Genomic DNA, 25044 nt, shown 5'->3' with positions numbered 1-25044 from the left:
CAGATTTTTTAAAGCATTTTTTATATTTATTAGTTTAAATTAGAATTGAATTAATTAATCAATAATACGTTAATAACTTATTTAAATGTGAATATTATGGATTGGATCATTTCAAACATAAAGGATTTAATACTAAAGATAATTTTACGATAACATATTAATTTGTAATGCTTTACAGCATGAAACGAATAACCAGATCATCTTTTCCCTCACTACTTCGAATGTGCTTTTTGCTTTACATCATGTTTGTCATAATTTCTACCCTGAACTCGGCGGAAATTAATAAACACAACGGAAGCAAAATGTCGTATACAAAAGAGAAGTCTGATTCGATTAAGAATTTGAAAAAATCCACCACCTCTTCACAACAGCGTGGAAATAATAAGGTAAGAATTCAAAATACATTTACGTAATTAAAGGATTTCGATATCGTACGAAAATTAATACAAAACTGCTTTTTTCTATTCGAATGTGATACACGTAATCCTCTCGAAGAAGCATTTCTGGGGCGAGTGTACGTAAATGATAACGGAAATGATATCGGGTCGGCCGAGAGCGACGCGTGACGACAGATCTTTGTTTTCCAGCGTGTTTTAATATCTCAGGTGTTAATTTCTATCGGCGAGAGACACGCGTAAAGACGCGACGGTCCGCGAAGCATCTCTCTCGACACGTGGCTTTCCGGTTCTTACGAATTGTCAGATGACAAAATGACAAAGGGTTGGTCGCCTCAGGCCAGCGATATTACCGTTCCCGTTTCGGAACTATGCGAACTGTCGTCTACCGTTCCTCTCTTCGGCCGCGTATTGCGGCCGAGAACGCTTCGTGATTGATTATGCCCGCCGTACTTTTGGTTTGCCCGACTCCCGCAAAAGCCGATTGATGGAGAACCTAGGAAAAGGAGCTCGTAAACGGGATTGCGATATTGATTAGTGCAAAAACACTTGGAACGTAAACGAAATCATTATATAAGAAATAAGATATAATTCTTACATATGAGAAAAAGAAAAATTATAATATTTCTTAAGAAATATTTCAACTCCTACCACTATATCGTATATATCATATTGCTTATTACAGGCGTTTACAATATGCAGTAATATAAAACTAATGCATTTTAAATTAAAATTGAAAACGTCGTTTAACCAACAAAAACGATTCATTATCGCGTGGCAGTTTAATAAAAGGAATTCTAGGCCGTACAGAGTTTAGGGACGGGGGAGGTTGAAAGGGAGGCCGTAGATGAGAGGGAAGACAGCGAGTCTTTATTTAGTTAAATGCCGCGTATAATTGAGTGTAAGATTCTTTTTTTATTCGGCGAAAACCGACCGGGCGCGACGTCGCGTCCCGCCGCGAAACTGCGGGACCGTCTCGCGTCGCGACACTCGCTCGAGTTTTCCACCCCTTTTCCTCCGTGCCTTTCCTAGCTGCCAGCCACCTGATGGCACAAGGGCCCGACGGGAATGAGATGCAGATTGCCAGAGGCCACTTCAGCCGCTCCAGGGGGAGGGAGTGAATTTTTAATAACACCGCGTCCCATCGTGCCGCCCGCGGCTCCCAGATGTAGGGACTATTGTCTTGGCCTGTGCGCTCGCGTCGGAAAAAGGACGGAGCGAAATAGTACATATACGGGATGCGTTATATACGGAACGCCCGGTATTATTATAACGCGCTAACGTGCCGGCGGGGCTGGCAGAAAGGAATTGTCAGCGACAGGACATTCCGCTGTCTTCGCGACAGGAATGTCGCTGCAGAACGCGCTGTAAACCCCTTCGCAGCTTGTGCAAGTGTTAATTTTCTCTCTCTCTCTCTCTCTCTCTCTCTCTCTCTCTCTCTCTCTATCTTTCTCTGAGATATTTTAATTTAATTTAAATACGCGGATGTTCTAACTAATGCTCGGTGAAAACGAATAAAAACATTGATACGTCAATAAAACCGTTCGACGTTGAGATTGCCGTTTGAACATAGGTTGACATTCGACATCGCATCGCGAATGAATCCGCTACGATCAGCGACAAGAAAAGCGCGGCTCTAAATAGATTTCTGGAGGATGTTCTCAAAGCGCAGAACGATTTGAAGTGGATAGATCACGCTACCCGTCATGCTAATCATATAACTCACGATCAGCTAGATAAGTAAGAGTTTGTTATTTTATAATGAGTGAAAAAGTATAAATGTGAATAAAAAATAAAATAAATTCGAACGATCAGTTTTAATTTACAATTTTTATAAAATTTTTAATTGCTAAATTTAGAAAAAAACATGTATTTCAATCGGTAAAATTCCCAATAATTCTATTATATTCCCAATAAGTCTATCTATATTTTTTCATTCGATAGCGACAGAAACATTCTGACTTTTATTGAATGATTTAACGCGCATATTTCTGGTCCAGTTCGCTGGCCTATACAAATTGGCACCCTACGGTATCCGTCAACGCAGAAAATGTCCTAGAGTTGACTGATATCGGTTATAGAAATAGGTTACGCGGCAAGAGAGGCTTCGATCAGAATTATGAAAAAATGTGGATGCTGCAGAAGAAGAAATACGGGGAGGAAAGTACTCACGAGATTCCTCAGAGAGTCTATCTGGATAACGACATGACATTTAAGAGAGAGGCTGATGACGCTGATTTCAACATTTTTTATCGATCTCCTGGCACGTAAGCGATGGAACGATACTAATATATTGTTTAATTAATAAAATCAAATTACATTGTGTAATACATTAAAAAAATATTTATAATTGATAAACTAATATTTTAGCATTATCAAAATAATTATATTAAAATTTTTTTTTAAATTCTGATAATAAAATTGGCACAATTTGTAAGTCGCTGAATTTAATTCGCGATTTGAATTATTCATTCACATTTTTTATGCTCAACGAATTTTTTAACAGCCAGCACATGTCTTTCGCGACAGATAGAAAGAAATTCGTTCCACTCTTGAGTGTAGGTTAGATAGAAGCGTCTACGAAAGAGGAGCGATAGCCGATCAGCCACTGAAAGATTGGGCTAGAAAGAAGGATCTCCATTCCTCGGACGACTGGTCGAATTTTAATGAGAATCCCAAAGTGACTAACGACGAGAGTACATGGCTTCGTGATTACAACTCTGCTCGTGAAATTCTCACTAATCCTGGTATTATTGAGACAATTCAAACGTTAAAATTATTAACTTAATTTTGAATAGCATAAAAAGATATGATCTCTTAGGCGTGAATAAAAACGGAGAAAAGCTACGTGTCGACGACACGGGAAATCAATTAGAAATCGTGTCATTATACGATTCAATGCATCCAGATGATTTTAGCGTTTTGCAAAAATCTCCGCCAATTAAGAACAGGAAGTCTCAAAATACACCGTTGACATTGGAGTCTTTGAAGAAGACTGTGTTAGATTTAAAAAATAAGTTGACGACAAACAATAAGAAGGAAAATGTATTCGCGAGAGGTAATATAATTATTCTTAGTATTGATAATTTTATTATTGTGTTATCTTTACCTCGATCAATTTTTTTAAAAGAATCTAGTTGGGACCATCCGAGATCGGCAGCCGAAATATTTGATTTCGAGAGAGATGAATATCCGTATAAAAATACAATATGGAGGATTAAGAGGGCTAACAATTTAGGCAGTGAAGATGAAAATGACTCGAGAATTTCTCAAGGAGTAGAATTTCAGGAATTATATCTTGGAAAACGAAACTCGAAAGAATATGATCGCGCTAAACGCAGTCGAAGAAGCTTTATCACAGATTTAAATAGTCAAAAGGATATTCCTGAAAATAAAAGCTATCGGGAAGGTCAGATAATTAAAGACGCTCTTGGAAATGTAACCAGGATGCAAAAAACCAAAGGAAACGTCGCGCGATTGTATTCTGCTTATTTTAATAACGACAGAAGTTTAACGGGAACTTTAAATAAGATGAACATTTCCGACTCGCAGTATTCTTTAGAAAAAGGCTCTTCTTTAAACCATCGTTTTATTAATTTAACGATTACTTCATCAGTATCTAACGGAGCAAATATTTCTGGACTGAGATATTTTTCGATTACACAACCTAATTTAAACAATTATTCCATCGACAATACATCACTCTTTTTTGTAAAAATCAATCTTCAAACGCATTCACCAGAACATATTGCCGTAAATAAAGGTCCAAAAATAAATTCGAAAAAATGTGATCAACATTCTCTAACTGAAAGGACAACAAAAAATATTGATTATACAGAGAAGGAGCACATTATTTCGCTCGATTTTGGAAAGGACTTTGCTGCGTCGAATATATCCGCAGATTTGATACGTATTTCAACAAACGACAATGACGCTCAGAAGTTCGCGAGAAATAGGCAAAGCGACGAGGAAAAATTATCAGCGCGGAAAAAATCGGAACTCGGTACAGGTGACGGACAATCGAAGGACGCGAGAGAGGAGTTTCCCGAGGGAAATATGTCGCATGGCATCGACACGGTAGCAAATGAATCGCGGAGAATCCACGTCGAGACAATGGCGGCTACAAAAAGAGAAGAGATCGAGACGGACGGGACGCGGAAGGAAAACCGCGAGCTGATACCCGGCGTGATCAAGGTCTTTGAGCCCCGAGAGCGTCTGTATCAAAAGCAGAAGGCAGAGGCGAGATTGTTGGGACGAATGAGAAAAGACGGGACGTTGGCGGAGCAGACGAGAACGAACGATGCCGATGAGTCAACGGATGCAAATGCAAGAGAAGACTCTTCGAGCTCGATTGATCTCGTTATCGATGCGACGAGGAAACTGGAAGTCGCCAGTGTAAACCCGTCCGCGATCGGTGAATCGATAATACCGAAAAATCGACGCGAGGATCTCGCTTCGATGACTGTAGACAACGATTTGCGAAAGCAGCAACAGATGGTTCCATCTCTAAGTGCGACGAATAACAGTGCAAATAAATCGAATGGAAATTCAGATATCGATAGAATCGATATTCGTGTTGTCGGGTCAAACGGAAATGAGACTATGAATGTAAAGGAGGGTACGCAAACTATAACGGAGGCTCGCGAACATCACGAGTCCGATAATCATTTACGCAGGAGATTATTATGGATTTCTACAGGTTCTGTCGACATCGAAACTGAAGATTCTTTGATAAAGAGTACGGAATCAATTTTCAATTCCGCGATTGACAGTCATATCAAGAATATTACGGACGAGGATTGGCAGCAAAATGAAATAATTAATTCTGCAGATTCCAGAAAAGTTTTAATTAGAGTCAAACGCGACGATAACGTTGAAGAAAATTTTGCGGTGCAAAATAATTTTAATCCTCAGATGTCCGACGCAAATCACCATGCTCGTTACAAACGATCTACATATTCCTTTGAGAATCTTGAATCCAATAATGCACCAGAGAATGTGGAGGTTGGAAAAGAAGTGGTAGTAAATCACGATGAAAAAGAAGAAAATAATGAAGAGTATGAAAATGTCGAAAGAGTTAAAGAGGATTATAATGATAGTGAAGAGGATGTAATGGAAGGTATAAATTGATGAGATTTTTATAGCAAAAGTAACGTAAATGCAAAAGTGATGTAATGCGTTTACAGATAATGATAGAGCAATGGAAAGCGAAAGAGAAAAACGTACTTCATCTAGGCAACGGATCGATCCTGTGAAGGCCAAAGTCGATATGTTAATTAAGCAAAAGCTTGAAAAGAAGAACAAGGGAAAGACTAGCGATTACGGGAGAAAACGACGTAGTATGTTGGATATGATTGAATATTATGATTATGACGACAATAACGAAGAACAAGAGCATGATGTGCCAATAAACGAGCAGGAGATTCAGAATAAAAATGAGAAACTTTTGATCAGAGATGAAAGGTCGGAGATAAAACGTGGTAAAAATATATAAACGTAATAATAATAAAATTAAAATATAGTAAAAGTTAAATAAAATATATAACGAAAGTCGTAATAAAAATTTGTAAAATTGATTGTGTACTAATTTTTCAAAAACCTGCAGACAGCACACATAAAACAACACATAAACCAGGTGGTTTAGGGAAGAAAAAGAACGAGAACGCCGAAGCAATGATGAAGCGAGAACGTGAGAAAACACAGAAGAAAGAGCCAAAAGAGCAAATTATCGTCAATCTTGGCGAACGTAAGAATAAGACTTTAAAAACTGATCAGAAGGACAAGAGGCTATCTGCTGCGTCAAAATCAAGTCTCGGAGATGCGTTCAGTAAAGAAAGACAACTGACTGAGGAAAACTCGGGAAAAATTCGTCAAAGCGAAGATTTTACGAATAATGTTTATCAAGAAGGCTCGACAGATTTAAAATCGAAATGGTAAATTGAATTTATTTGTGAGCTATACATGGTAATATTTTGTCGTAATTTTGTTATCAATAATAATAAATATATATATATATATTTCAAGAAATTTTTTTATTTAAATACTATATGAAAAATATATAGTCTCATGAGTAAAATAATGCGCGTGCTATGTGATATATTATTGATCCAAATGACCAAAAAATAGACGTCTGATAGGTTAGACCAATCATTTGAGAACAGAATGACGTTGCCGAAAGATTCAGAAGTGGCACTAAACGATAATCGTAGAAAGAAAATTAATTTAAATGAACCTTTAGAAATTATATCTAATGCACGCGTAGACGAAAATCCGGATGTTATCGAAAATGTCTTATTAGACATTCAGCCTATCAAAATTCTAGAGCAAAGCAGAGAGTTAGAGGCTTGGGAAGATTTTTATGAAGACTTTGAAAACGAACGGTATCATTTTTAATCGTATATATTTAAAATTAACATCAGCTTTAATGTAATTAATTAATCTGATATACATTTTCAAAAAAATTGCAAAAAAATTATTTTGAATTATAGTCATATTTTTAAATTAGAAATAAAATTATTCCTGTTTATATTTAAAATATTCACAGTCAATTATTAAATGGATTGAAAAGAATTTATAAATAAAATCTTTATTTATTAAAAATGTGGATATTTGCAAGTCTTGAAATTGTCTAATAATTTACTTCATATAGACCAGAAGATCGTTATTATTATCAAGGGAACGATCGAAGATATCCGAATAATGTCGAGCCTCTATACGAGGAATTAAAGAATGTGTACGATTGGCCCGACGGTGAATTAAAGAGCGGACTCCGCCTCAGAGGTGATCAAAGACTGCGCTATGAATCGGATAATAAACTCGACACAAATCCCTCTCAATTACAGCCATTGAATGATAGATTCTTCGGCTCGAGTCAAAACGACGTTGAACAAAGAAGATTCCAATTGTCCAATGCATCCTGGACAAGTAAATATTGAGTGCAATTATCAAGTATCTCTTATTTTATTTTAATTGTATCTATTCGTATAGTGTTTGAATATTTTATATTGATTTTTATTTTTTAATTGCAGTTTTACTTTTTGTAACTTTTTTAACATCTTGCGTTTATGATTTTTAATTTGTTGCGTTATTTTTATAATTTTTATACAATGATATAATATATCATATATAATATAATAGATGATATAATATATTGTGAATTTTATAAATGTTGTCTCGACAGTTGCAGGTTTAAATCATACTGCCACGAGCAAATATCTCTCGATTAAAGTCACAGATGACATGTTTAAAGACGACCTCGAACAGAGTAGTTCTACGAAAAAAAATTCACCGAGAATATTTTCCGTCAGTACATCTACTGAGTCAGGTGTATTTCAAGTACGTGTGATTATTATTAGTCACAATATAATTAATCTCTTTACAATCGAAAATATAATATACCCATATATAGATTGTTCAAGATGAAAATAATCCGTCTCCCGAAAAAAGTGCGATAGGAGGGTCAGAGATCAACACAGATTTTAGGTCTCCATACGAAAATCAAAAGTACATCGAGTCCGAGACCCGTAAAATACTGAAACGAAATTTGAATTCGGAGAAACAAGCTGCGATTAGTTCGCAAGACTTGCACGAATCATTTGTCGAGTCTTTGGATTGGCACGATGATTTTGATGATAATGTAAAAGTCAGGCTTGGCAGAGGACTGAAGGCTGTAGACGAAGCAATAATTTCTGACTCGAATAAAACTCACGATCAGGATAATAAATCAGATATGAAAAATACAATCAATATAAATTCTAAACTTTATAATCCCTCGAGAATTTTCCGTGATAATTCATCGATCTCACATGATTGGTATGATAACATAACTGCGGACTTGATCAATGTATTTAACGTTCATCATGATACATCCGAGCGGAGTGCTAATAAAAAGATTCAAGAGCCGATTTTGACGAATTCGATTTATATTGTGGATGGCGATGAGGATCTTGAAGCTGCCGAACAAAAATACGTAGATAATCAAGCAACGAGAGTCAGAAGAGCAGCTGCTTCATATCGCACGTTTTATGACGACGTGAGTCAAGGTGATTTTGACGAGGCGGACAAAAGTCTGAGTGATCATTTTCAGCTTTCGAATATTCTCGAAGATCAATCCGCTGATGCATATAATGGATACGCGGACACAAATTTGAATAATGACGTACAAGACTTCGACCGATACTCGCTGAGTCCTCGAATCGATTCGAGAAATAAAGAAAATTTTGGAAAGAAAAATAAGAAGAACAAGCAGTCCTCGGAAAAACACGCAAAGAAGAATAGTTCATATTCGTCTTCGAGAAACAGGAAACATCACACGCATCGGTCCGACGTGTCGAGAAACGCTAATCGAGACGATTTGAAGTCAAAGAAGAAGAGCAAAGCTGAAGCGTCTTCTTTGACTGGACGCATTAGAACCCAGAAGAGTAAAACAGCCGAGCGAGGTCTGCTTCGTACGAAAGTGAATGAGGAGGCACCGAATGAAAAAGTGCTTTACGAGAATGTGGAGGATCAGAGTGTGAGTGAAAAAGCGATTGGTGATCGTCGCGTAGTAGATCGCTCGACTGGATTAAAAAAGAGAAAAAAATTAAGAATGATTTTTCAGACAGTGAAGCCGGAAGAGGGCAACACACGGAGAAAGGAAATTAAGCTGCTCCTCACAGCCGACAACATCGACGACGAGTCGCAGATGGACGTCGCTCTTCATGGCGAGCTAGCTGGAAAAATCGTCGAGCAGATATTCGAACAGGTAAGTAAAGAATCGTATCACGCGATATTAAAGCTAACATTTTTTTGCGTAATAAAAATTTAAAAAAATATTTAATATAGGCAGTTTACATTTTTATTACAAAAATCATTGATAATAATTAAAAATGTATAATAATAAAAAAATAATTGGCGCCCATGTCTCGTGTAGATTCAAAACAATGATCAATTAAAAAACGTCTTTGCTCCTGGACTTCAACGTAATTATAAAACTAAAGACATAGTAGCGGCGAGTAATATTTATCGCCAAGGCCTTGATGACGATCAAGTAATCACTATTATTTAATTTGAAAAATTTGATTATATTCTCTGTAAAAAAATTTTGATAATTTTGAATTATTATATTTTTTAAATTAATACAATTTAGACGAATCATACGGAAATAATGATGAACAGAGTTAAAGATCTTCTTGGTAGATTAATTCTGGACGAAGTCCAGAGAAAAACCTGCGTTTCCTTATCGCCAGATATGCGAGAATTTTTAGGATGGATGCTAGAAACGGATCGAGAGGAGGAACCGTTGGAAGAGGTATATCTCATAATATTTAAATTCTCTATTACAATTATATCGTATGTCACACTTTTCTTGATTAATAATAAGTATTAATTTCTAAACCAGGTACCATCGTTGCATTTGATCCGCGAGGAAATTATTCCGGTGCAGGAAATCATTCCGGGACGCAAATTCCTGTTTCATAACATTTCCGAGGGAGAAGATATAAATGATTTACAGAAAAAAGTGAAAATATTGGATGCTCTAGTAAAGGAATATAATGTTTTGACAGCAAAAGAGAAAACAAAGGTCCAGGCAGTCTACGATTATTTGGTAAGACTTTGTTAAAAAGTTAATATTGTTATTTGCTGATTAATATTTGACTAAGAATAGTGACTAATAAATAATAAGTTTATATAAAAGGAAAGATATTACAGGAATAATAGAAAATAATATTAGAAAAAATTTTACAATTATTTAGATTCGGCAATTAAATCTACTTTTGGAATATATCGAAGAGCAAGAAAGGAAAAGAAAACTTGCGTCCATTGGAGCAGCTAGAGCTGGAATCGGAAATATTCTACAGTATCAGAGCGCAATGCCCAATGTCACTAATGCAAGCTATTTGATGACAAAAGATGCATTCTCTTTGCCAATCGATACGCATAATTTTTTTCGGTTCAACAACATCGCACCCAAAGTGGCAGATAGGCAGCATCAAGATGGTACGTCATGTCTCTCGCGATACATTTCTCGATTTATCAATTGTACAATGTCTTCTAAAATAATACAATTTATCAATTGTAGAATGTCTTCTAAAATAATAATAATACAATCGATTATTTCGCCTTTTAATGCGCACTTAAGAATAAATATTAAAATTTCAGTGGAAAATAAATAAACGTTACCGAATGATGTTTCTTCAACTACCGGTATCGGAAAATTAGTTATATCGGAAATATTTTCGGTCTAAATACCATGGCGAATAAACTATTTCCGCGTTAAATCGATAAAAAAAAAACGGACGACCTCGACCAAACTTTTAAAATCGTGTAATTATATCCACGTAATATCTCGTCCGAAAATGCACGGCGAAATATTCGCTCAGATTATTTCGCATATTATTTTCTGATACTGGCGTGATCAAACTATTTCATCCAGTAACTTTGTCGTATTTTTGCTCTTTATATATTTTCCTCCAGAGAATTAATAAAAAATTTATCTTCTGCTACATACTTTAAAATTTCTAGGTCACACTCATCGCAGAGAAACGCGCAGTCTTGAAGTCCCATCGAAGCGATGTCGCAAAATAAAGCGCCAAAAGTTTCACAATTATAAGAAAAACAAAAATGACAGGAAAGCAAAGGGAAAACATCGAAAGCATCGCAAGCATCAAAGTCGCACAGGATCATCGCGACCAGGATACAGAAAGTCACGACAGAAGCGCGCAAGTCGCGAAGGAAGAAATTCTCTCTATTTAGGCTACGAAGAGCCAATGATTTACGATTCGTTCGATCTCCTCGATGCGAAATTGACAGGGAAAAAGAAGAGGAAACGGGAATTGGCCGATAAGAAAAACATGACGACCGAAAATGATAGGATGCTCGATTTGTTACCAATAAAGGGGAAGAATCGTTTGGAGGACGAAGTGATACTTCTCAACAAGCGGGAAGCTTGGAGAAAGGAGAACGAGAAACAACTGGAGGAAGTTGCCTTTGGCAAAGACATGAGGAATGGCACGAAAAGAGAGAAGCAACGTTTCGAGAAATTGGTGGAAGGAGATAAACATAAACCGATCGATGAGACGAGTTCCAGAACGAAGCGAGAGGACATCATTCCTGAGCCGTCAACCCTCAGAAGCATAGATCGTTTCGATAAGTCTCATTCAATGTCCGAGGCCAGTAGTGATGAGTCAAGTAAAATTTCGAGAGCAAGTTATAATAACAACGATAACAACAATATGAATGATGCGGATAAGTTAAGATTGGCTGAACGTAAGATCAATGTTTTCGCGGACAACAAAACCGATGCTGCAATTGATACAGCGACTACGGAAGTCAGCACTAGAGAAAAGTTAGTTATAAACGCGAGAGCCAATAACCAGGTTAAGGGAAAACTTTGCGCTATAAATCGCGAGACAAAAATTGACAGAACGAAGGGAAGTACAAGCTTCGTAAACTTGACGAGCGACACGAACATTGGGGTCTCGAAGGAGCGACAGAAAGTTTTGGCAGCGGAAAAAGAAGCGGATGATAACGCTGTAAAATTAAATCGAGCGACAAACTACCGAAGCGAGGAAATGGATCCCGAAATCGAGCTAAAAAATCTGAGACAAGGACGAGAAAAGAGAATTTACGACGTCGCAGATTGGAGGCTGATCGACTTATTTCACGATGATGATAATGATAATAATTTTTCTAAAAATAAATTAAGGGAAAAATATATAGCTAAGTTAGACATACCGGATGACCTAGATCCCGAAAATAATTTGGAGCTTCCAAGATTAAGAAATAATAAATGGTCGAATGACGTCGTCGAATGGAAGTTGCTGCCGGTAATAAAAAGTTCGCCGTATTATGACGATCGTGCTTTATCACGTATTCGTTTAATAGGAAAGGAAACACCTATATCAAACATCAGAAATGTCGAAATTGAACCAAATGCTTATTTAAACAGTGGCGAATTTCGGCGAATGAAACATCGCAAAAGGAGAAACGACATCTTTAATAATTCACCTGTATTAAGAATAATCGACGACGATGATAGTTTTTCGCGCAGAATTCGTTCAAAAATGAAACGAGCGAATCCGAAAGATTTACGAGCAGATCCGAAAATTTCTCTCAAAGCTCGAATTCTTCGTCGGCCGAGGAATAACAAAAGATCGAACGGCGTTGCGGAATTTAAAGTGCCTTTCGTACTGAAAAATTACAATCGTAAGCTCCGCGAAATATCACGATCTCGCAATGATCCAGAGCTCGACGATCGACTGATCTACAGCGAAGCCGGCCTGCGACCGCCGGTCTGGCCGCATCGATATTACGACGATTATGAGAACTCGACCTTTCACTTCGTCTCGAATATTCTCAGAAGAGATGGCGACGCGTATCGATATCCCGCGGGAACGTACCTCGAGTATGGCCCCTTTAAAAAGCGGACTCGCGACTCGAATTGACGAGTCTCGCGAGCCGGAAAAGGTTTCGCTTGAAAACCTCAGGAGAAGAAGTTGTCGATTTTCCCGCGGATAATTTAGCAAGCAAGATCTCGAAGTCCAGTCCCGTGCGCGGAAAGTTTCTCGTGCAAGTCGGCTCTCGCGAGTTGCAAAGATTATTTCGTGTTCAGCAAAACGAAATATACGGGAAACGAGGGAAGGTAACGAAACAAAATCGAAAGAGTAATCGAAGTTTTTGAGCGACAAAAGTACTTAATGTTTTGGCGTGAATAATTATTTATTTTTTTTTTTTTTTTTTTTTTTTTTTTGTTAACTCTAAAAACGTGATGTAATATGGGAAAAAATCGAGCAGCTTGAGAACTGCAACAAAGTAGGGTAATGAATCCGTGCGAGAAGAATATTTCGCGATGTCGTGTTGTACCGCGTTGCGCTTTCAGATTGAATCGCGATGCGATAATTGCCAATGAGCGTCTAAATAATTTCATCGGATAAATCAGATAAATCGTCGATGCACGTTATCGTAATTGACACATTCGCCGTATCTACGCGCCAGACAAGCCTGTGAAACCTCGTAAATCGTTCTAGCCGGGATGAACTCGGTGTCGTCGCGTGTTTGCACTGCCGTTCGCGTTAATCCGTCTATGCAAAGACCACCGCTGCAGTGCAGTTAATGGCTCTGCCTTCCAATAATTAGATTAACGGATCGTATGAAAAGTTGAGAGACTTCGATATGTGAATGTTGCATCTTGATCCATTATTAAATTACAGTAATTCGTATTAATTATAACGTGAAAAATCGTTAAATATTTTTCAAACTAAAAGTAATAAAAGAAAAACTCTCTTTCCCATCTCTTTATTTTTTCCTTTTTCCTGATAACATTATTCTCATCTTCATCCAGCTAGATTTAATTTATTTGCATCCGGAATAGTCTGAAAATCTCTTACTATTGCAATAAAGTAATTAAGGTACTATCATAATTTTTATGTAATTCTTAATAGAATATGTATATTGATTCACCGCAAAGTATTGGGCTGAAATAAAAAAATGAAGAAAATAAAAAAGTACTATGCAAAGTATGTTGTCGCAAGGACTTATATAAAGTGTAGCATCTCGTATGTATTCGCGCGATAAAAGTCAAATCTTTCAAAAGCGTGCGGTCGCTCTCTGCTGACTCAATCTCGCCGACTTACCGTGTAACCGAAAAAAGAGTGTATGCAACGGGTTCCCTTCTGCCCCTTCGGCCCGGTTCAAAATATCTCTCGAAAGTTTGCTCGTAAAGTAAGGCTACGCGGTGGAATTCCCTCCGGCCAATTAAAGTCTCGAAATCGGACGTGCTCGCTTATGCAAGCGAAACAGGCAAGACAGACAAGAGAGAAAGAGAGCGAGAGAGCAAAAGAGAGAAAAAGAGAGAGAGACAGAGAGAGAAAGAGAGAGAGAGAGAGAGAGAAAAAAGGAGATAGAAGGATGGGACACAGCCGTAGATGTTATTACTTATTCGACTCTGGGATTTTAAGGGCGAGCTGGATTTATTTAGATATTTTGGTCGGAACATCTGGTTCGATGTCTTTCCTCTCCCGCGCCCTCACTCATCCGCTTCGTTCTTCTTCGGCATTAATATACACACCGGGCGCAGTGGGTATTTTTACATAACATTAGGTTGTCGCCCGAGACCTTCGTATTGCGGTCTGGGTCACTAATGGGGGTTAAAACGCGAAGGCGAGACGCTGTGGTAAAGTCAAATTCTGTTCGTATAATTCGTTCTTATGGGAAGATCATATAAGTTTCTTTATTTTTGCCACATATTAATAAAATTATTTTATAAAACTTTTTTTAATTGCACTATATATCGTTTATTTTATATATAAATTTATGAAATCTCAGAATATTACAATATATATGATATTGTATTTTTATTATTATGAAAAAAATACAGGAAAATAATCCAATTATTTTATTTGAAACTCAAGTAGTTAACATTAATTTTGTAATAATAATATGTAATTATATAAAATAATAAAAATAATATGCTAGTCAATCAATAAAATAATATGACTTAAATAAAACATGTCGAGAGAGATTCTTTTCAATTAAATGCTGCTTATTAAGATAAATAATTTTTATATATTCTTTATGTATATTTTCTATTTTCTATTTTTGTATATTTATATTTTAAAATATATATGTGTGTTTATACGCAGATATAAAAACGCCAAGTTAATGATAATGAATACCGCGCGGCAATATTCGGGAATACTCGAGCTACGATAAGGACATATTGTTTGACACGTTCAATCGATTTATCGCCATTCTCGTTATTCGCTACTTTCGATGGCGCGGCCGGTCGTCGACCCTTCCAGTTCGGTCGCGCGTTCCGATCAACGGCAGTGGAGTCGAATGCAAATCGGGACCTTTAATTGAAAAGTGAATCCGACTATGGGTCATGATTATTCACGGCTGCCGGGCAGCGACCCGGTCTCCCGATACTCGTTCGTTTGCAGCCAATTGTTTCAAATCCCGCATTGTTCCGGAATCCGGATTAACTGGGTCTTACGGTCATGCTATTTAAGAAAACATTTTCCAGAGCTTAATGGCATCCACCTCTCTAACTCGATTTCGAAAATGCCGACATATATTTCCAACGCAATTATCTGGTATGTGTCGCCAAAGTGGATCACGTTAATTTGCTCTGATAATAAACAAGGTCAGTAGAAAATTCAATAAACAGCAGTAAATTGAATGCATCATGAAGAATACAAACAACATATGTATAATGTGGTTTTAGGTCATGAATTCTCTTAATCAAAAATAATGTAAAATAACACACATGCACACACGAATGTTTCTTATTAATTTTTTCCTCTACTTATTACTGTGTTATTATTGTAATTTACGGATTGACTTTTTGTTGACTACACGTTACCTATTTTCGTTACGAGAAAGTCGCCCGATGAATGCGAAAAAATCGAGGGTCACGAATCGAGAGGGTGGCGACCGGGGTAGAGGGTGGCGGGGTCGAAAATCCCGGCGGGACGGGAGGGAAAGCAGGACCCGGCACGCATCCCCGAATGACAGATGGTATTTTCGCGTATCATGATCGCGGCTAGGATAGTTTCCTATATCGTAGAATATACAGCTCCGGTCTGGCATCGTCGACATGTCGATAGCAGGCCTCGCCGTGCGATACATCCACCGATATCCCCGTACCATAGGCACCCGCCGCGGATCGTCCCCTCGTTCGACCGCTAAATGGCCGAGCGAAGCCACCCCCATGGTGCTCAATTATTGATACTTACCCCTCGCGTCGCCTCGCGTTTCCAGGGTTGCTGCGTGCGTCTATCGCAGTTGCAGTTTGAATGCACTTTGAATTGGAAGAAGAAACCGCGCTGCGACCGCGAGGAACTGTTATAAAAATTATATTAAGAAAGATGGTGTGCTTTATTAAAAAATGACATAGCACAATAATTTAAATGTATTTAATTATATTTCTAAAGTAGCAAAGAGACAGAGGGAAAGAGAGAGAGAGAGAGAGAGAGAGAGAGGGAGAGAGAGAGAGAGGTACGTACATATTGCATAATTTTTGATATGTCAATTAATTTGTAAACACTTGTAAAAAATTAAATTTTTGACGAAGAAAAAAACAATTTATTTTTTACTATATGTCAAATAATATAATGTTTTATAACACAAATATAAATTGTGAATTATTTTATACATATATATTTGAAAAATCTATCCTTGTACAATTACTTTTGTCGTTAAACATTTTGACAATTTTTTAAAAATATTTAAATATTACTGATCGATATCACAAACATTACGTATATATCCTGTGAGTCGATGACGAGTGAGAGATCGAAAAAATTTGATAATTCCACAATTCCGTTTTATGGCGCAGCATATAAATTTAAATCCAGAAGGAAGAATTTGAGAACCTCTGTTGTCCGCAATGGCCTCGATTAACCGTTTCACCGGTTAGAGCAAACGGTGGACGTTTTCCAAGCGAGCTCTATTAGATTTACCGGAAGTCCTGTACAGATTTCCGGAGACGGGCGAGTCGTTTCACAATGTTTCCTTGCATCGAATTCTGGGAGTTGATCTGGCCCGAAGAAAAAGATCCAAAAAAGGGTCTCCGCGCTGATTGAAAGTTTTCTATTCGGTAACGCGGCTTTCCTCTTTATCGTGATATCGAGAGATCGATGGCCGCGTCCGTTTAATCGAGAGGGCGGGTTTTTGGAATTTAACCGATTCAGTGGTAACGAATATCGTGATTACCTGCTTTCAAAACGATATTCTAGTATGAGCGAAAAAAATATCGAATAACAGGAAAGGCTCGTTTTGTGTAACGATTTAATCGTAAACAAAAAAATAGCGCGACAATATAAATAGAATTCATTGGGCTTCATTTATCCGTTTCAATCCCGAAATGTGATATTCGTTCAAACCACAAAAAAAAATCTCGACCGTTTACAAACTTACAGGCGCCTTTAACTGAATTTGATTGACTCATACCACGAAGACTCGTTGTGTGATAATTTATGCCGCGCAAGATACGAGAAGCAACCCCCCATTAATATCCCAAACATTAGCGCGTTTCTATCGCCCTCAGTTACTCTCTCCCTCCGTTACTATCTTTAAAAAACGGGATGATCTTTCGATCCTTTTCATAAATTTCAAGCCAGTCATTGATTCGACGCCCGCCCAGCGAGTATCAAAAAAGGAAAGAAAAGAAAAGGAAAAGAGAAGAAAGAAAGGTGGCTGTCTCCATAAAGCGATCGCTGGGACCCTCGCCCTTTTTCCATAGACGCGCCGCGCGTCTCGTCTCTAAGTGTATTAGACTCGCGTTTCGGGTCGTGGAAGCCGAAGAAGACCGGGGGAGAGAGAGAAACACAGGGACGGGTCTCAAAGTGTGTGAGAGGGTAAGTCCGAGGGCGCGGGCCTGTACCCCGCTAATGGCACCCTCGGGGTATTTCCGAAGAACCCTCTCGTATTTATTATTTAGCGCCGAATGCTGCGAGGAAGCGAGAGGAAAAGGAGAAGAATCAGCAGCAGAAGGACGAAAGGGACAGAGGCACAGGGTGGCACAGGCACAGCGGGGGAGGGACGAGGATTTATCCGCAAACACATCACACACAGGCCGACTCTGGAATTCGGATCGTCGAATTCGGTTTAGAGAATGGAAACCGCGGCAAATTGACGCCGACGCGAGGTCAGTTACGAGAGAGAAAACCGGAAGAGTTCTGATTCATCAGGAACGCGAGTCGATTCGTAATCGTTAGTACATACATGTTAATAGAAATGCAATTTGCTCTTGCCAAAGATGTCTAAGAAAATGAAAAAAGATCGATGCGATAAATGTTTTGGAGTGCCATATAATTCTCGCTTCAAAACGACGACGTGACAAACAGCATCTCGTAATCGCGCGACGCGAAAACTTCTATTTTTATCCCCCCGAGAGAGAATTCATCGGGGGATCGAGAAAGCGCGGATTATAAATCCATTTATAGAAAATGATCTATCATTAGTACCGACTTCGCGCCGGCGGAAGTGAATTGGCGGATTGGCGGGCGGAAAAAAAGCGTGCCTTCGGGAAAGCATCCGACGTTGGGGTAAAAAGACGCTTAAAAGAAGCGAAAGGAGGAGAGGAGGAACAGGGGGGGTAGTAAGAAATCGGAAACGATTGTCGCTCTCGTCTGTTCGAAAAGGCATCGGCGCCGGCAATTTGCGCGTCAGGGAAATGCATGCTTCGGTAGCGGCAGCTGCGGTACGTTATTGATACTACATTTCTCCCGATTTGACGAATTGCCATGCCGGACTAATGGTCCGAATGCGAAGGCTGCGGCCCTCTTCGTCCCGCCGGTCTGCCGGCAATCGTCATCGCGGTCCGGTCTCGTAAAACTATAACCTACCCATAACTCTCCTCCGTCTCGTCGAAGGAGAAGAAGCAAGATCGTCGACACACGGGATCGGAAAAGGAAAACGGCGGAACTTATGCTCGGTTAGTCGACGGGGTCAACGAGCTCGACAATACCATACGCGACCGCTTGTGTTGATTCTTGTTTTGCTACAAGACAAAGGAACTATTTCACTGAGTCTTTCTTGTCGAAGTATTACTCACAATCAGTACGACAATTGTGCCGCAAACTTATTTTTCAAATTTTGAATTCGAATGTAAGCCAATTTTATTAAAACCAAGTTTTTTTAAGGATTTTTTAAGGACTGTTAAAATTTTGTGAATTTTTGCGAATCATGATTTTAATAAGTAAATATAAATGTTTTTTGTTAAATTTTTTAATTTTTTAATCACACGTTAAATATTGCAGCGACTAAATTTATAATTTGTCTTTAAAATAGAGATTATTGATATTAATGATATTTTATAAATAATTTATTTAATTATCAATGAGTGCGGGTGTGAGATTAATACTATTGCTTAGTTTTATGGTATGTGATTTATGATGTTAATTTATACTAATTTTTAAAATAGCCGATTAAATTGTTTCTATATCTTCTATTTTATAAATATATTCTTTGATTTTCTATATATTAAATTAATTAAATTATAAATTATAAAACAAGATCAACAACTATATACACAGACGGTGCCATCTGCTGTTAATGCAACGAACCGTCTGAGTCTCATAGTATTCGAGGTATCGAGTGACTAGTTTATCTGTTGAGAAATATTAATTCTTATTTTGTAGAATTATGTAACAAATAAATAAATTTAAAAAAAATTTAATAATATATTTAATCTATTTTTAATTCTTGTCAAAGTAAAACATAGCAATTAATAACATAAATATTATTAATAAATTAACACTTTTTTTATTAAAGTTTATTGAAAATTATTAAAATAAATGTCCTGGTGAAAAAGAAATAAAATTATATTTTGCATAGCGTTTTGCTAGCAGTATTTCTGGAATGATAATAGCATCATTTAAACTGTTCGCGTAATTAACGAAGCTAAAAACTTTTGACCCTTAATTACGTAGACCATTGTGCTTGAAGTTCTTTCTCCCAGATGCAATGAAAAAACGAATGCCTTCTACTGAAAAAAAATGTCCTAGAGTCTACATTTTATATAATGTGTACCTCTTTTATATGAAAATTTTTTATATTACATTTTATATTACATTTCATATAACATTTTTCAGTTGCAAAATAAATTGTAAGCAAAATATATTATGAATTAAATTTTTAAAAAAAATAATTTTTAAAAGTAGTTTATAAAATAAATAGTATAATTGGAACTATCCAATTAATTATTGCACAAAATATATATATATATATATATACATACATTTTCGATCATTAATAATTTATGCTAATTCAAAGTCAATATATTAAATTAATATCAGCAATCGCGATATCATAATCGTTCATATTTGATGTAAAATAATAAAAGTATCGAGATATAGCTTACAATTAGCTGTACATTAATAAGTACACCTGCAAATATAAAAAATATATATAGGTACATATATTTCACTTTGAATATTTCTATCGCAAAATTTTTTTCGCTAATCAATTTTTCGAGTTATTTCATTTATTTTTTGATTTACAAATTTTATTAAAGAGAATTCTATAGTAGAAATATTTAAAGCAATATATATATATATATGTGTGTGTGTGTGTGTGTGTGTGTGTGTGTGTGTGTGTGTGTGTGTGTGTGTGTGTGTGTGTGTGTGTGTGTGTGTGTGTGTGTGTGTGTGTGTGTGTGTGTGTGTGTGTGTGTGTGTGTGTGTGTGTGTGTGTGTGTGTGTATGTATATTGTTTTGAATATTTCTACCATAAATTTCCGAATCGTTTCTAATGACAATATTGACACGTAATAAAATTGCCAATAATTGCACTACAGTGTAGTTTCGTACAATATATTTTTTGTGTAATTGATATTCATTCTTCACAGAATGCAAAACTGAATAAATGATTTGCAATTAAAAATAATTAATTTAGGGTGTAATAATAAAATGTAAAAAATATACATTTGTATATTAAGAATATGAGAATTTAATTAACTTGATTTTTTAATATCAAAATATTTGTGATTTATTTTATTTTATTTCATGGAAAATTGAATTGCTAAAATTATTTTATATAGTGCGAGAATGGCAATATGTTAAATGTTAAATATTTGTTGCAATTATAAGGCAAAGGACCGAGGCAACCGCTTAAAGTTACAACATCAAAACTTTAGTGTAAATTGTTTGACGTAATATGCAGAAATTTAAATTATTGAAAAAAATTATTTATAAATTTATTTAATGTAAACTCTTCTGTGCTGTTGCCAATAAGAAAATTATTAACCTTTATATATAAATATTATGATATTATAATATTATGATATACATAAATACTATGCATTGTTTAGATACGTAATTTGAAAATACTATAGTGATAAAATTATATTTATATATTTGTCACGTTCTTCTGTTATCTTTATAATAAACTGTAAATATTTTATGTTTTTACATTTGCATTTTTTAAATTTATTTAAATAAACAAAATTAGTAAAAACGATTTCATTTTGCTTATTATATTAATTTCTATTTAACACAGGTTTGCAGCATTATGAAACTTATTTTTTTTTGGAATGCAAAATATTTCAATTTTATCGAAAAATTCTAAACAGTAAAATAAATCATCGCAAATAATAAAATAAATTGAGTACTTACTGAGAACTCCGGTGCAGCATTTTTGCCATCATCTGTTTCATTGGCGTCTATTTCTATTTAAAACAATATAGTTTCAAGTCTATTAAGTCGCGGTATGAGTAGAAATTGTAACCACAGATGAAATGACATATCGTTGTCAAAACGTTTGAGAGTTACTTGTAATTATACATATAATATATAGTCATTAAGTTATTAATAATTATACATATAATATGTAGATAGTCATTAAGTCATTTTCTCAGATTATATATATACATATCTTTTTTTAATAAAATAAACACACATAATACTTTTCCTATTATTTTCTATTATTTTATATATAAACGTTAACATTTTAAAAAATATTATTTTTAAAGGCATAATAAATTATACAAAAATTATATACAGTTACATTATTTGTATATATACATTATTATATATTATTAATAAAAATATGTACTTTGAAGTTTAATAAAACAGATTATTATTATAGGATCATTGTAAGGATTATTCCATTAAATATCGATGATCTCGACATAATTTGAGATCGAATCATACCATCGTGCAATCGAGAAAATGTGGTTAATAATGCGCGCATTAATTACATAATACCGTAACGACAGTTCACGTTATCGCTTTGCTGTTCATTTTCGACTAATAACGTCGGATCATTTGATTTCGAATCAACGTGATTGTACTTCACATATCTACTCGAATATCGCGCGTAATGGGTAATTAGTATCACTTACCTTAACTGATTCAGCCTGTGGAGGTCGATCGTTTATTCACTCACTGTACTCGGCACGTTTCGTGTGCGACGTGAATTGTGCGATCAATCGCGATTATGCATGGCTAATTAATGCACTGCTGCTGTACCGGACATCGAGGATGTGTTGCACGCGACACTTTCGATACCGATTCACAGGCAAAATGTATTTTTGTCGAGCGATAAAAAAAGCGCGTGCGACGCGGAGAGACACATTTCATAACGACTGTTTCCCGCGCAAAGAAAGTGGCAAAAATATGGCGCGCATGCGTAAATCACTCGTAGCTTGCAGTAAATCTCGCACGTCGCGAGACGCATACTTTCCATAAACGGCAAGATATAATTATTATTATGGTTTACTTCAATACCGGAATTATTGTCTGTTTACTGTTGTCATTTCACTTCACGACGTAAATCACGCGATCGATTTCGATTCGATAGTTTTACGATAGATGAGAGGCACTGCGTCGTAATGAACGGCGTCCGACAATTACGCGATTACGAAAACACGATTAGTCATTACCAGGTTAATTAACACACTATGATGATGTCCGACATCACCCGCGACACTTTGGAGACCAATTTAAACGCGATAATCAATTTTTTAGTCGAGCAAAAGGCGCGAATTACGCGGAACGATTTCGCAGCGCCTGTTCCGCGGCGCGCGGACGCGCGAAATATGGCGCGCAGACAGCGCGCCAGCGCGGGACGCGCGCATGCGCTGACCGCACGTCACTCGCGACAATTTGGCGCGTCGCGCGAAATGATTGTCTTGAACAACAACGAGTATATATGAGCACGGCAGTAATTAATTATTACTATTTATTTTGATAAGTATGTCAGTCATTTCTTCATTTATTATTTTCGATGTATTTTTATGCTACATTAATAATGCCACCAATATAAATTCGATAATTCTGTTAGACATATCGATGCGTTCAAGAACGCAAATAATTATATATAAACTATAAAGACACAGTTAATCGTATTAGCCTAATTAACACAATGCTCAGTGTCGTACTTTAGATAATTTCATATACGATATACAATAATTTTGCCGAATAAAATGCGTGCTCAACGCGAACCAATTTCAATAAATTTAAAACTTTTGCCAGTTAAACAATTATATTAATTAAATGGTATAAATAATTAATATAATTTTTTAAAATACAATGCGTATTTGGGTACGGTGCAAACTCTGGAATTATTGTAGAATTATTAAATAAAAATGGAAATATGAAATATATAAAGTTTGAATATATATAATGTATCTATATTCAATTATTATTTATATTTTTATCTCACAAATTTCTCTCTTTACTAAATTTTCAAACTAAAAAGTAAATAGAATAATTCAGTTCTACGTTTATTTAATGCCTCTGAATTAAATTTTTTGTAGGCTAAAAATATTATACTATAAATATTTTTTACAATAATCTAGGATTTAATGGAAAAGTGAATGAAACGGTTTGAATAATTTATTAGAGAGGGAGATTTATGAGAACTATTCAAAACAATACAGTATACACGTACATACATGTGTACGTACGTAGTAAAAATGCGCACATACATACACAAAAAGCTTATAGAAGCGGCATCATGCTTAGTATATGATCATGCCTCCTATTGTCTTTACGTTTGGCTGAGAAACGCCCATTCAACGGCTGTTTATATGGATGAGTCCATAACGCTTACGCTTCCATGTTATTTCGGTAAATACTACCCATGGCATCCCATTGTTTCGAGCGTGGAATATTTATGTAAAACGAGCTGATGTCAGAAGAGCACCATTCTACTAGGATAGACGTAGTATATTACATTATCTTATATCATGTCTCTCTTTGTACATCATATTATTTTATTGATTACACATGTGTGTTCATATTATGATGCCTCAAATTCTTTCCTTAAGTAATTCGGATACAGAAAACCATCATTATAAACTTAAGGGGATTCTAAACCGTCCTGTATTATCAATATTTTTATTATACTAAAATGTTTTTATCAGTTGTATAGAATGATTAAATTCTTTTGCACGATAAAAATATACACCGAAACCTTTTTTGAAACTTATGCAATCTTATGTTGATAAAGAAAAAAGTTAAGTAATTACATTTTTTTATTGGCTTTTAAAACCAGATTGTAACAATAATTGTTTGATACAAACGTTTTGCAGTTTGTATCAATAAAGTGAGATGAGGTCCAGATATAAATTGCATGAAGGTATATTAGTGAACTTTTAGATATAAGCTTAAAAGTCTAGATAAAAAATATTTTGTCGAAGAAAATGTGCGGCAAAATGTTTTTACTAGGCTTCTAAACTCATTTCTAAAAGTTCATAAATATTCCTTCATGCAGTTCTTACAATGAAAACTTATTTTATTTTATGTGTATAAATTGCAACTTTTATATTAAGTATATATATAGTCATTAGGTTTGATTTTGGTCGGTATTATAGAACAACTCTAGGATCCCCTTAAATTTTTTTTCTTAAAACAAAAGAAAAAAATTAACATTTATATTTTTTATGTTAAAATATAGGCGGAAATTATACATATATATCGTATACATTGTATAACAATTATTAAATTAAATTTACTTTCTTAATAATAATTACAGTTTTGTTTTAACCAAAAATATGTGTATTTTTTAAAATTTAGATTAAATCAAATGCAAATAATGTCAATTAAATAAACTCAATTCCATTTAGTTTTACAATTTGTCAAACACAAATTCGCTATTTAAATCTCTTGTTCCTTAAGGAGGACTAATTTTTAATAAATGAGTTTGAAGAACTTTTAATGCA

At 35.7% G+C, this 25044-nt stretch overlaps 1 protein-coding gene across 1 annotated transcript; it reads left to right on the top strand.

Moving 5' to 3' along the window:
• Nucleotides 1-179: 179 nt before the first annotated feature.
• Nucleotides 180-13511, top strand: LOC140662754 (uncharacterized). The gene is given in 19 exon segments (XM_072886378.1): nt 180-386; nt 1969-2135; nt 2396-2662; nt 2958-3142; nt 3217-3453; nt 3526-5514; nt 5582-5858; nt 6005-6328; nt 6533-6775; nt 7045-7319; nt 7582-7730; nt 7804-8907; nt 8995-9138; nt 9307-9423; nt 9523-9684; nt 9775-9981; nt 10130-10326; nt 10915-12832; nt 12835-13511. Coding segments are annotated over 19 exon segments (8391 nt in total). The 3' UTR covers nt 13057-13511.
• Nucleotides 13512-25044: the final 11533 nt, after the last annotated feature.

This window comes from Anoplolepis gracilipes, chromosome 2 (assembly GCF_047496725.1).
Source record: "Anoplolepis gracilipes chromosome 2, ASM4749672v1, whole genome shotgun sequence".
Classification (NCBI taxonomy): Eukaryota; Metazoa; Arthropoda; class Insecta; order Hymenoptera; family Formicidae; genus Anoplolepis; species Anoplolepis gracilipes.
The sequence above is the reverse complement of the archived record's forward strand: the minus strand, read 5'-3'. Positions and strand labels throughout refer to the sequence as shown.